This window comes from Piliocolobus tephrosceles, unplaced genomic scaffold (genome assembly GCF_002776525.5).
Source record: "Piliocolobus tephrosceles isolate RC106 unplaced genomic scaffold, ASM277652v3 unscaffolded_34282, whole genome shotgun sequence".
Lineage (NCBI taxonomy): Eukaryota > Metazoa > Chordata > Mammalia > Primates > Cercopithecidae > Piliocolobus > Piliocolobus tephrosceles.
In genome coordinates, this window is record NW_022317957.1 from 9,272 (window position 1) to 24,010 (window position 14,739).

Sequence of the window (14,739 nt, forward strand, 5' to 3'; positions counted from 1 at the left end):
TTTTTTTTTTTTTTTTTTTTAGATGGATTCTTGCTCTGTCGCCCAGGCTAGAGTGCAATGGCATGATCCTGGCTCACTGCAACCTCCGCCTCCCGAGTTGTTCAAGTGATTCTCCTGCCTTAGCCTCCTGAGTAACTGGGATTACAGGAACCTGCCAATGCGCCCGGCTAATTCTTGTATTTTTAGTAGACAGGTTTTGTTCACCAAGCTGTCCAGGCTGGTCTCAAACTCCTGATCTCAGGTGATCTACCTACCTTGGCCTCCCAAAATGTTGGGATTACAGGCGTGACCCATCGCATCTGGCCCCGGATTCAACTATTAATAACATTGCGATCCATCTACTTTATCATTACCCCTTCCTCCCTTCTCCATTTATAGCAAGTATTTTTTTCAAAACCATGAGAGAAAGTTGCATACATCACAGTACTTTATTTCTAAAAACTTCAGTATGTATTTTCTAAGAATGAAGATGCTCTCAGCTGGGCATGGTGGCTCACGTCTGTAATTCCAGCACTTTGGGAGGCCGAGGCGGGCAGATCACTTGAGGTCAGGAGTTCAAGACCAGCCTGTTAAACATGGTGCAACCCCGTCCCTACTAAAAACTAGAAAAATTAGCTAGGAGTGGGGGCAGGTGCCTGTAATCGCAGCTACTCCGGAGGTTAAAGCAGGGAGAATTGCTTGAACCCAGGAGGGAGAGGTTGCAGGAAGCCAAGATCACATCATTACACTCCAGACTGAGTGACAAAACGAGACTCCGTTTAAAAAAAAAGAAAAAAAGAAAAAAAAAAAGATGTTCTTTAACATAACCACAGTAGTTATCAACTCAGTGAATTTAATATTGATACATCATTACCACAATCAAGATATAAAACAATTCCATTATGCCCAAAAATTCCCTCATGCTTCCACTTCATAGTTAACTCCTCCCCCAATACCCTGGCCACCACTATTTCCAATCCCTAAAATTTTGCCTTTTTCAGAACATCACATACGTGAAATCACACATACACATACAGTATGTGGCCTTTTTAAAAAATTGTAAGCTAGCTGGGCGCAGTGGCTCACACCTGTAATGCTAGCTCTTTGGGAGGCCCAGGCAAGTGGATCATCTGAGGTCGGGAGTTTAAGACCAGTTTGGCCAACAAGACGAAACCCCGTCTCTACTAAAAATACAAAAAATTAGCCAGGTGTGGTGGCACACACCTGTAATCCCAGCTACTTGGAAGGCTGAGGAAGGAGAACTGCTTGAACCCGGGAGGTGGAGGTTGCAGTGAGCCGAGGTTGTGCCACTGCACTCCAGCCTGCGTGATGGGAGCAAGATTCCATCTCAAAAAAAAAAAAAAAAATTGTAAGCAAATACACATCAAATAAAATGCACCATTTTAAAGTGTACAATTCAGGAGCATTAAGTATATTCACAATGTTGCGCAACCATCACTACTACCTAGTTCCAGAACACTTTTATCAGCCCAAAAGAAGTACCATAACCATTAGGGAGTCATTCCCCATTCCCCCAGCCCCTGGCAACCACCAATCTGCTTTCTATCTCTATGGGTGTGCCTACTCTAGATATTTCATATAAACTGAATTGTACAATATTTGGTCTTTTATGTCTAGCTTCTTTCATAATGTTTTCAAGGTTCATCCAAGTTGTAGCATACATCAGTATTTCATTCCTCCTTATGGCAGTGTATCTATCCTTATGAGTCTAGTTTCTTTCACTCAGCATATTGCCATTGAGATTCATCCATGTTGTTGGGTGCATCAGTAGTTTCTTCTTTATTGCTGAGTAGTATTCCATTTTATATATATACTAGAGTTCGTCTAGTCACCAAAAGACATTTTACTCCTGGTACTTTTTCCAGAAATAATCATGTAACTCAAGATAATTTACAGTTCATGGGGCTATAATGTATTTGTAAATGGCAAAAGAAAAATTCAAATATACAGAACATATATAGGTCCAAAATCTCTTATCTACAATTCCAAAATCCCATAAATGTCAAGTTTTTTGGTAAACTTCAACAAAGTCATTTTGAGGCAAGTCCTGGCCTACACCATAATGAGTCGCTTTAGTCTTTATTTACTCGTCTTAGTAACAATATTAATAATTTTGCAGCATATTATGTCTCAGTACACATTCCCCTGGAAGATATAATTCCTATATGATCTATGTAAACTACATTTCTATAACTTGAAAAATTCATAAGCTCATTTAACCTCACAGTTTCTAGATAAAATTGTGACCCTGTACTTATACAGCTCTAGAGGAGACAAAAATCACACTAATACATTACTAGAGTCAATGAAGAGGCATTAATCTTCTCTCCCGTGTTATAGATCAGCCCTCCATTACATCAACTAAAAGGACAGACTGTACTCCACAATTCCCCTCTTATGAGCAATATCCATCCTGCATGGTCTCTGCAGGTCATCACTCAGCCTAAAATATTGACTGCCAGTTTTCACCTATGAAAGTCACCTTTTTGGGTGGACATACTGGTTCATATCTGTAATCCCAGCACTTTGGGAAGATGAGGCAGGAGAATCACTTGAACCCAGGAGTTCGAGACCAGCCTGGGCAACATAGTGAGACTGCGCCTCTACAAAAAGTTTAAAAATTAGCCTGGCATGGTGCACACCTGTAGTCCTAACTACTCTGGAGGTTGGGACAGAAGGAGCACTTGAGCCCAGGGGTTTGAGGTTACAGTAAGCTATGATCGTACCAATGCACTCCAACCTGGGCAACAGAGTAAGACTCTCTTATAAAAAAACTTTTAAGTCACTGTTACTACTAAGATTCACATTTTTTTTTCCTTTTTCTTTTTAAGAGACAAGGTCTTGCTATGTTGCCCAGGCTGACCTCAAACTCCTAGGCTCAAGCAATTCTCCCATCTCAGACTCCCAAGTAGTTAGGACTACAGGTGTGCAACACCATGCCTGACTACCACATATGATCTTTTAACAGTAAACACTATAGTTCTCAGAACATCTGATTGTTCCAAGACATATTCTTTAGCAGATATGTAAGACCTAAGCTGCACTGCTGTGAAACCTACACTACCCTTTAATGCTCCTCACCTGAGGGGAAATCACAGCTGCTCTTCACATACATCATAAATAATAATCTATTCCATGCATATAGAGAACCTACTGAATGTCAGTCACTGGTGGAAACAAGAAGGAATAAGGCTCCTGCTGACATTCCTCTCTAGTGAGAGATATAAGATACACAAAACCACTGAGAAAAGTATCCGTGATAGATCCAGTACCACTGACAGATTCAATTCAATCAGTGACCAGTGATAGATCAGTGATAGACCCAACTGAAATATACCAGTGATAGAAATATCCAATCAGTAATAGATCCACTGAGAAAAACATCAGTGATAGATTCAAACAAGGATGTGATGGAAAACAACTACCAGATGATTTCAGATTTGAGGGTGACACAAGGCCTCAGAGAGGTGAAACTGAAGCCAAGAACTAGACCCCAGAAGACAAGTAAAGATCAGAGGGAAGAGCAGTGCAAAGACTCTGACACAGAAAGAAGTTTGTATTGGTCAAAGACAAGAGAAAAGCTCAATGTGGCTACAGTAAAATAGAGTAGGTGGAGAGCAGTACTGAATGAGATCAGACAGCCAAGGGTCAGCTCATGCATGGGTTTGTAAGACAAAACAAGAAGTTGGGAATTTCTTCCAAGTGAAGATGAATGCCCTAAGAGGGTTTTAGACATGGGAGTAACATGATCTGGCTCATATTGTCAAAAGTTCATCCTATTTGTCACATAGAGATGTAATATAGATAACATGAAACTGGTAATCCAATCATTTCACTAAAAAACGAAAACAAACAAAAAACACAACTTAATAGAATGCCAAGAAAAGACTGCATTTGCTGAAAGGTGTTTCTCATTTTATTTTCAAGCACTATCTTGAATGATTTCCCATGTGTATCAATGTCTTCAGTGTGCCAATTCTAATAGCTACCACGATCAGCAAATTTAAGAACTTCCTCTCTAGACCCTATATGTTAATATAATTTTTACTGTGCTGACAAATTTGACAATTAGAAAGTCAACGAATACTAAAGAAACTGGAGTTTGAACGGCTATTTAAATATTAAGACATCTTTCCAAACATATCAATACTTAATGAAAGCACAGTCCATGAAACAAGACTGAGGTTATCATCCTGAGAGTTAAAAAGCATCTCCAGCCTGTAAATTCTACCTTGAGTTCCCAAAGAAAGCATGTATGAGGCATATGCAAAAAATAAATATAACCAACAAAAGTGAGATACCAAGAAGAACAATATATCTACTCTTAGTCATGTTTCCACAAATTCAGGGTTGATGTTTTTAAAACAAAAAAAATAACTGGCTCTCTGAGAAATAACACTTGCTGAGCTTGTTCTCAAATTACAGAACAAATTATTTCTGGACTTAATACCGTATTCTTTCAAGCACCAAAATTTATTTTGTGGATAATTTTCCTCTGCAGAAGCATTCTGAAGAAGTTATCTAGTTAATGCAAAATTTTTATCCCATGATAAACTGCTAATAGTAAATTATATCCTCAAAATATGACATGTTCTTACTTGAAGATGTCTTTAAATTACTGAAATTCTAAGTTCTGTGAAGACTCATGCTGTATTCTCTTCCATTTAAAATTCTGCAAAATAGGTCACCTAAAGATTACCTTTATTTTTAAACCACTTATTATTATACATAGTTCTAAAAATATTGGTCAAAAACCTTGAGTTCTTGGCATTTCACCTTTGACTACTTTCACTGTAGTAAGATTTAAAGGAAATGACTGAAATTGGTGCTGTGAAATACGACTAGGAGGATATTCTGAAAAGTTTAATCTACCATTCAGACCACAGAACAGATGTCAAAGGGAAAGCTCTTCTGGATCTATTCATGGATTTCAACAAAATAACTGTAACAGGACTCCATTCTCAAAGCAAAACTGAAAATTAAAGAAACCACTAATTTGTACAATTCCTCTGGGAAGTCATAAATTTTACTCTGAAGCAATGAATGTAAAGTTTTACATACAGCAAGCTTATTAAATCCTACTAGGCTCAAACATAAACATTCCACCACCATGAAGAACATCCATAGCAAGTTAAATAATTATATAAAATATATTCAGGGCAATTGCTGCGACACTCTCTTTATATATCACAGGCATTCAGAAGAACTGGAACATGCATCCTCATCACCCATGTGTGGACAAACATCCACAAAGAACCACAGTTAAGATTAAAGCTGGTTGTTATTTGGAGGCACCAACGGGAGGCTTCTGGAAATTTTAATTGTGGTTTCTTAAAATAAATTTTAAGTAGCACATGATGCAGAGATCTGACAGAGACTCGACTCCTGCTAACCCAAGGCCACATGCAAGTCAAGAAACTCACCTGTGTTATACTCCTTCAACTGCAAGTTCTTTACAGGCATGCCATCAGGAGTCCGAAAAGCATTAAGAATCTGCAAAAATATGGCATTTACACTAATGACACAAATCATAATCAAACACTGAATATTAGATTTTCCCTAATGGTTTTTATCATACATAATTTAAAGCCATGATACTTTGTAAAAGCAAAGTTAAATTATGAACACTCAAGACATTCATATATTGAATGAGTAGAACATAACTATTCAAAAATTGGCGGGATACAGTGGCTCAAGCCTATAATCTCAGCACTTTGAGAGGCCAAGGTGGGAGGATCGCTTAAAGCTACACGTTTGAGACAAGCCTGGGCAACATAGCGATACTCTATCTCTACAAAAAAAAAATTTCTTAATTAGCCAGGAGACTACATGGTGGCTCACATGGTAGCCACATGGTGGCTCACACATGTAATCCCAGCACTTTGGGAATCTAAGGCGGGTGGATAACCTGAGGTCAGGAGTTTGAGACCAGCCTGGCTAACATGGTGAAACCCCATTTCTACTAAAAACACAAAAATTAGCCGGGTGTGGTGGCACACGCCTGTAATCCCAGCTACTTGGAAAGCTGAGGCAGGAGAATCACTTGAACCTGGAAGGCTGAGGCTGCAGTGAGCCGAGATCATGACACTGCACTCCAGCCAGGGCAACAGAGCAAGACTCTATCTTAAAAAAATAAAAAAGTGGCCAGGTGCAGTGGTTCATGCCTGTAATCCTGGCACTTTGGGAGGCTGAGGTGGGCAGATCACGAGGTCAGGAGATTGAGACCATCCTGGCTAACATGGTGAAACCCCGTCTCTACTAAAAAATACAAAAAATTAGCTGGGCATGGTGGCGGGCGCCTGCAGTCCCAGCTACTTGGGAGGCTGAAGCAGGAGAATGGCGTGAACCCAGGAGGAGGAGCTTGCAGTGAGCCGAGATCGCGCCATTGCACTCCAGCCTGGGCGACAGAGCGAGATGCCATCTCTAAATAAATAAATAAATAAAATACAAAAGTAAAAATAAAAAAAAAAAATTAGCCAGGAGTAGTGGCTCACACCTATAATCCCAGCTACTCGGGAGGATAGTTTGAGCCCAGGAGTTTGAGGCTGTAGTGAGCCTTGATTGGGTCAAGTTTGAGGCTGTAGTGATTGTGCCAATGCACTACAGCATGGGCAACAAAGTGAGACGCTGCCTCAAAAAAATTAAAAATGGGCAGGGCGCGGTGGCTCATACCTGTAATCCCAGCACTTTGGGAGGCAGAGACAGGGAAATAACCTGAGGTCAGGAGTTCGAGAACAGCCTGACCAATATGGTGAAACTCCCGTCTCTACTAAAAGTACAAAAATTAGCTGGGCGTGGTGGTGTATGCCTGTAGTCCCATCTACTCAGGAGGCTGCGGCAGGAGAATGGCTTGAACTGGGGAGGGGGAAGTTGCAGTGCGCCAAGGTCGCATCACGCACTCCAGCCTGGGTGACAGAGCAAGACTCTGTCTCTGAGCTATAGGCTGAGCTACCATGCCTGGCCTGCACTTTAGTTTTCTTCAGAGTATTTATTCTCTGACTAAAAGTGTATAATCCTTTTGCTTGCTTTTTCATTATCCATGGAGGCAGTGACTTTATAATATACACTGCTGTGTCACTCTGTATCTAGAACAATGATATACAATAATGCTTATTATTTAGAGTGAATATATTAAATATGTGGTAATTAAATGAACTAATGCTTGTAAGTATCACACAATGCCTGGCACAGAGTGAGCACTGCTATAGTTCAGCATAGTTCAGACTTAATTTAGTCAGCCAATCTTTTGATATCGGGCAGTTTCTAGTTTTTACTATTGTAAATAAACTGCATCCTTATGTACATACTCCAGAAATAATATGTTCTAAAGGATGTGATCAGGTCTAAAGAGAGCAATCATTTGTCATAATCTTTTTTAACCTCACCTCGGTGAGTGCATGTATAAATGGTGAAATCTGAATAAACTTTATGAATTATACCAGGGTCAATGTCCTGGTTTAGATACTACATCACAGTTGTGCAAAATATTAACACTTAGGGAGGATGGGAGAAAAATACACAAGACTGCTCTGTGCATTTCTTTGCACCTTCTTGTGAATCTATAATTTTTCAAATTAAAAGGTTTTTTAATTTTTAATTGACACAGAGAAACAGGAGAGAAGACATGCCTTACCTCTTCTTTTGTGGCGTTTTCAGGCACCCCACTTAATCTAATAAGTCTGCTGGGTTTCTCCTCACTTGGGCCAGTCCTATAATCTTGATCCTTAAATTGAAAATGAAAAATTATTTCACAAATAAATATACTTTACTGTACAAAATACAAATCAACATGAAATTTAGCTACTCAGGATCAAAAACGATAATGACATATCATGTGAAGACATAAAAAATTACAGGCCGGGCACGGTGGCTCAAGTCTGTAATCCCAGCACTTTGGGAGGCCGAGACGGGCGGATCACGAGGTCAGGAGACCGAGACCATCCTGGCTAACACGGTGAAACCCCGTCTCTACTAAAAAATACAAAAATCTAGCCGGGCGAGGTGGCGGGCGCCTGTAGTCCCAGCTACTCGGGAGGCTGAGGCAGGAGAATGGCGTAAACCCGGGAGGCGGAGCTTGCAGTGAGCTGAGATCCGGCCACTGCACTCCCGCCCGGGCGACAGAGTGAGACTCCGTCTCAAAAAAAAAAAAAAAAAAAAAAATTACAATTTTCTCTATTGTTCTGAGTGCCAGAATGTGACTTCAAATCACAAGAATGTAAATGTGCTAAGACCAAGGCTCACTGAAAGAGTCTTGAAAGTAAAGCAAAAAATTACGAGAGACAAGACTGAATAAGACTTTAATAACCAGAAAGACAAACTAACATATTCTCACAACTGTAATTTTCTCAGCCTGGGCAACATGGTGAAACCCTGTCTCTACTAAAAATACAAAAATTAGCCAACTGTGCTGTGCGTGCCTGTGGTCCCAGCTACTCAGGAGGCTGAGGCAGAAGAATCACTTGAACCTGGGAGGCAGGGGTTTCAGTGACCTAAGATCATGCCACTGCACTCCAGCCTGGGTGACAGAGCGAGACCCCCATCTCAAAAAAAAAAAAAAAACAAGAAAATTTTCCCTGGTCTGAGAGCTGGAGAATGGGGTGTAAACTAGCAGTACTTCATACCTCTGGTGAGAGAAGATGACTAGATAATTTTTTTTTTTTCTTTTGAGACAGAGTCTTGCTCTGTCACCCAGGTTGGAGTGTAGTGGCACCATCTCAGCTCAGTGCAGCCTCTGCCCCCAAGTTCAAGCAATTCTCCTGCCTCGGCCTCCCAAGTAGTTGGGATTACAGATGCCTGCCTCTACGCCTGGCTAATTTTGGTTTTTGGTTTTTTTTCAGATGGAGTTTCGCTCTTGCTGCTCAGGCTGGAGTGTAATAGTGCCACCTCCGCCTCCCCACAAACACTGCCTCCCAGGTGTTCAAGGGATTCTCCTGCCTCAGTCTCCAGAGTAGCTGGGATTACAGGCATGCGCCACCACGCCCAGCTAATTTTGTATTTTTAGTAGAGACAGGGCTTCTCCACGTTGGTCAGGCTGGTCTCGAACTCACAACCTCAAACGATCTGCCTGCCCTGGCTTCCCAAAGTGTTGGGATTACAGGCATGAGCCACTGGGCCTGGCCTAATTTTGCTATTTTTAGTAGAGATGGGGTTTCACCGTGTTGACCAGGCTATTTGAAATCCTGATCTCAAATGATCTGCCCACCTTTGCCTCCCAAAGTGTTGGGATTACAGGCTGAATAAGACTTTAATAACCAGGCATGAGCCACTCTGTGCCTGGCCTTATTTTTCTTTTCCCCGGTCACATTCTCTCCTGAAGTTGCACCACACTGGTCTCAAAGCTCCTGGCCTCAAGTGATTCTCCCACCTAAGCCTCCTAAAGTGCTGAAATTACAAGCATAGGCCACTGTACCAGGCCAAATCTACTTTAAAAGAGAATACCTTCATTGTAAAATTACAAATATAACCCTCCTTGCTTAAATCATGTATCAAGAAGTTTTAACATTTAAGTTAATTACATTAGCTGCAAGAGGGTAGTTGCAACATTAATATCAGCTCCTCACATTAATATTAGCTCCTCAGGACTAGGGAGACTCCTAAGTATTGTCTCAATGAATTTAAATAAGAAAATGATCCCTAAACGATCACAGGTCTAACTAAGCAAGAGTTGCAAGAGTCAACTCCCAAAGAGATATACTTTCAAACTAAATTATCCCAAAGCATGTAAATCAGCACCATAAAACAAAATAATGAATAAACACACATCAAAAGGGTAGGGGCAGTGGCTCACTGCTGTAATCCCAGCACTTTGGGAAGCTAAGGTGGGGGGACTGCTTGAACCCAGGAATTTGAAACCAGCCTGGATAATACGTTGCAATCTTGTGTCTACAAAAAAATACAAAATTGCTGGCCAGGCATGGTGGTGCATGCCTGTAATCCCAGCTCTCTGGGAGTCTGAGAAGGGGGGATCATTTGAGATCAGGTGTTCCAGCCCAGTCTAGGTAACATACCTAAACCTCATCTCTACAAAAAAATACAAAAATTAGTCAGACGTGGTGGTGCACAACTACAGTCCCAGCTATTCAGGAGGCTGAGGCAGGAAGACTGCTTGAACTCAGGAGGCGGAGGTAGATGTGAGCCAAGATCGCGCCACTGCACTCCAGCCTAGGCAACAGGGCGAGACTCTATCTCAAAAAAGAAAAAAAAAAAAATTAACTAGGCATGGTGACATATACCTGTAGTCCCAGCTTCCTGGAAGGCTGAGGCAGGGGAACCCCTTGAACCTGGGAGGTAGAGGTTGCAGTGAGCCGAGATCGCAACACCGCACTCCAGACTGAGCGAGAGTGAGACTCATTCTCCAAGGAAAAAAAATAAACTAGCCAGGCATGGAGGCTGGCGCACACCTGTAGTTCCAGCTACTCAGGAGGCTGAGGTGGGAGGATTGCTTGAGCCTGAGAGGTCAAGGCTGCCAGGAGCCATGATTACACCACAGCACTTCAGCCTGAGTGACAAAGCAAGACCCTGTCAAATATATATATATATATATATTTCCTTCATATATACACACACACATATATAAATGGAAAGTGAAGCAGAAAGAAAAGAATAAAGAAAATACATATATATGATCTAAGCTAAAGGCCTTTTCTTTAGAGATTTACATTCCTACATTCCACTCCCGAATACAAATTTTGCTTTCTAATGGTTGTGCAAGGATAAAAATAAAATGAAAAAAATAAATAAATAAATTGGTCGGGCACGGTGGCTCATGCCTGTAATTCCAGCACTTTGGGAGGTCGAGGTGGGCAGATCACGAGATCAGGGGTTCGAGACCAGCCTGGCCAACATGGTGAAATCCCATCTGCACCAAAAATACAAAAATTAACCAGGCGTGGTGGCACGTGCCTGTAGTCCCAGCTACTCAGGAGGTTGCGGCAGGAAAATTGCTTGAACCTGGGAGGTGGAGGTTGCAGTGAGCCGAGATTATGTCACTGAACTCCAGCCTGGGTGACAGAGCAAGACTCTGTCTCAAAAATATATAAATAAATACATACATAAATCAATTTCGCCCTTCACAAAAGTCTTATTTTATTTTATTTATTTATTTATTTTTTGAGACGGAGTCTTGCTCTGTCGCCCAGGCTGGAGTGCAGTGGCCGGATCTCAGCTCACTGCAAGCTCCGCCTCCCGGGTTCACACCATTCTCCTGCCTCAGCTTCCCGAGTAACTGGGACCACAGGTGCCCGCCACCTCGCCCGGCTAATTTTTTGTATTTTTAGTAGAGACGGGGTTTCACCACGTTAGCCAGGATGGTCTCGGTCTCCTGACCTCGTGATCCGCCCGTCTCGGCCTCCCAAAGTGCTGGGATTACAGGCTTGAGCCACTGCGCCCGGCCAAAAGTCTTATTTAAAAAAAAAAAAAAAAAAGCAGGCCAGGTGCAGTGGTTCACGCCTATAATCCCAGCACTTTGGGAGGCCGAGGTAGGCGGATCAGAAGGTCAGGAGATCGAGACCATCCTGGCTAACACAGTGAAACCCTGTCTCTACTAAAAATACAAAAAGAAAATTAGCCAGGCCTGGTGGCAGTCACCTGTAGTCCCAGCTACTCAGGAGGCTGAGGCAGGAGAATGGTATGAACCCGGGAGGCGGAGCTTGCAGTGAGCCTAGATCACGCCATTGCACTCCAACCTGGGCAAAAGAGTGAGACTCCGTTTTTTTTTTTTAAAAAAAAAAAGCGGTCCACCCAATCAACATACCTGAAGGTCCCGTTGGGCATCTCGGGCAGTTTTGCCCTCTGGAAAAGACTTGCTCTGGCCATAGCCAAACATCTGGCTTCCTGGCAGCCTATGATCCACATCACGGTACTCCATGCTTCTGTAATCAGTGTCTTGCCGCCCAAGAAAGTCCAGACCGCCTTCTTCTTTAAACAGACCAGCATCTGAACTCTGCTGTTCACCTCCAGAAAGCTGTGACTTATCTTGGTCTTGAACTGGACTCTGGCTGTTCCGAAAGTCTGCTGAAGACTCATGTTCAAAGGCTACACCTTGTGTTTCTCCTTCTCTTGTTTCTGAATGCTCAAATTCTCCCTTCTGAATGCCGAAAGCAGGCCTTTCTATCGTATGGTCATGTGTGGATTCTTCTCTCCTGTTCACATTCATACCAGAATGTTCTCTATCTTGTGTAGAGGGCTGAATGTAATCCAAAATATTTGGATCCACAGGGGGCATCTCCCTATCTTTAAATTCCATACAAGTTCCCATCTCTCTGCCCCTAAAATCCTGATCAGTCCTAGACCGGTGTCTACCTCTGAAATCTGAATGTGGTGTATCCCTGTCCCTAAAGTCTAGATCAGCAGTACCTGAACCTCGGCCTCTAAAGTCTACTTGTGTTCCGTCTTTATCTCTGAAGTCCAAATCAGATACATCTCTATTCCTAAAATCAGAACGGGACTGTTCCCTGGCCCTAAAATCCAAATCTGATAAATCCCTTCCCCTAAAATCTGCATGGGATCCATCTCGGCCTCTAAAATCTAAATCATAAGTGCCCCGGCCCCTGAAGTCAGATGGAGGGGCATCCCTACCTCTGAAGTCAACAGCGTGAGCATCCCTGTCTCTGTAGTTCATATGAGGTGCCTCCCTACCTCTATAATCCATAGAAGTACCATCTCCACCCCTATAGTCCATAGGTGGTCCTTCTCTATCCCGAAAATCCCCAGAATGTATGTCCCTACCCCTGAAGTCCAACTGTGATGAATCTCTGCTCTGGAAATCAGAAGACGAAAAATCTCCCCCCCTGAAATCATGTCCAGGTCCCTCCCCTCCTCGATAGTCACCATGCGGTCCGTCTCTAGCTCCATAGCTGAAAGAATGCTCCTCTACATTTGCAAAAGGAGGCCCCGAATGCCCCTGGAAATCAAAGGGAAGTGAATCTCTGCCAGGAAAGTTGCCAGAGTGTCTCTCTTGAGCATGACTCTTAAGGGGAGGAGGAGGATAATCCCTGTTCCACCCGGGAGCAAACCTTTCTTCTTGGCTCCCACTGTAGAAACAAAGACAGTGTTATTCATATTGTCCAGAGAGTTTGAAATCTACACACCAGCATATTCTTCTCTAATCACAGCACATTCTTCTGTAAACATTTTTTTTTTTTTTTGGCAGAGTTCTGTAACAAGGTCCTAGATCTGCAGAAAACAGCAAAGTTTTGCTATTTTAAGACGAAGTGGCGGAGTAAACTTTTATGCTCCCATTTCAGAACACGAGGAAAGTCAACACAAGGTTTTCAACATGACTGCTGCAGAAAAAGCTTTCACCCAGTCCTGCAACAGGGAAAATCCGCAATACTAAATAAGCTAACAATGGTGACATGCTACAAAAATTTCCATTTCCTACAGCCAGGGAACTTAAGAATTCCAAGGTCAACATGATGATTCCTATGTATCAGAAAAATCGATGCACTGTAAATTTCTTACAGTAAGTTTCAGGAGGTATCTTTCTCACTGCTGCATCCAGTGGTAACATTCCAAAATATTTTATTGCAGATACAGCATGGACACCACCCAATCAAAATGGATGCAGGCCCAAAAGGAACACTGGTTGTAAATCACCAGTAGGAACAAGCATACCAGTGTTCACTAGCTGAGCATCAGCCCTGGCTGCATCTAAATCCCAGTTCTGCAGTGGCTCCACCAAGAAACACTCTAACCTGGGTCCTATTGTAACTACCCAAGGGTATCATAGAAGGTAGTATGAATCATGCCACAAAGCATATGCAAGTCATTTAAGCCACACAACAGCACCCAGGGGCTTAATGCTGAGAGGGACCTAGAGAGAGCATTAGGCCTTGAAGCATGATCCCCATGACCCAAATGAAGAAGCTGATATTCCATATTTCAATGTCTCATGCTACTTTTTCATGGCAATAAAATGCATTTTAAAAATAGACATAAGTATTAAATTTACATTCTCAATTTACAGAACTCAAGAAATAAACAAGATGTGACCTAATCTTTCATCCTACCCAATTTCTTTCCTTTTCCTAAATTCCAGGATATTTTACATGTTTTGGCTTCAGTCCAAGATTCCCTAAACTAGTTTAAGTAGGCAATTAGGCACCTGGGATCGTAGGTAGGGAGACATGAAAAAGGAAAACATGAAAAGACCTGAAGGGTCATCTGTTATTCAGCAGTAAAACAAAAGCATTAAGATATTAATACCAGCTCAATTCTTGCCTCCCAGAACATACAGGGTCTATCATAAGGCCCTTCTGAGCTCAGACTGCACTACCATAGTAAAATTCAAAGGACAACTGAGTCTGGGTCACTCAGCTCAAGAGAAATAATTGTAATGCCAAACCCTTTCTTTTTCTTTTCTTTTCTTCTTTTTGATACAGAGTCTTGCTCTGTTGCCCAGGCTGGAGTGCAATGGCGCGATCTCGGTTCACTGCAACTTCCGCCTCCTGGGTTTAAGCAATTCTCGTGCCTCAGCCTCCCGAGTAGCTGGGATTACAGGCACATGCCACCGTGCCCAACTAATTTTTATATTTTTAGTAGAGATGGGGTTTTACCATGTTGCCCAGGCTGGTCTTGAACTCCTGACCTCAGGAGAGCCACCCATCTCAGTCTCCCCAAAGGTTATGGTTACAGGCATGAGCCACCATGCCCAGTCAACCCTTTCTTAAAGTAATAGGAATTTAATAACATTAACCTAAACGCTAGAATGCTGTACATTTAATGGATTTTCAGAACATG

At 42.2% G+C, this 14,739-nt stretch overlaps 1 protein-coding gene across 1 annotated transcript; it reads right to left on the reverse strand.

Moving 5' to 3' along the window:
• Positions 1–4,752: 4,752 nt before the first annotated feature.
• On the reverse strand, positions 4,753–13,039 carry LOC113222752 (RNA-binding protein 6; the record flags this gene model as incomplete). The annotated part of the gene is made up of 3 exons (XM_026452375.2): positions 4,753–5,493; positions 7,634–7,723; positions 11,753–13,039. Coding segments are annotated over 3 exons (1,482 nt in total), but the record flags the coding sequence as incomplete, so codon positions are not given.
• Between the last annotated feature and the right edge of the window lie 1,700 nt (positions 13,040–14,739).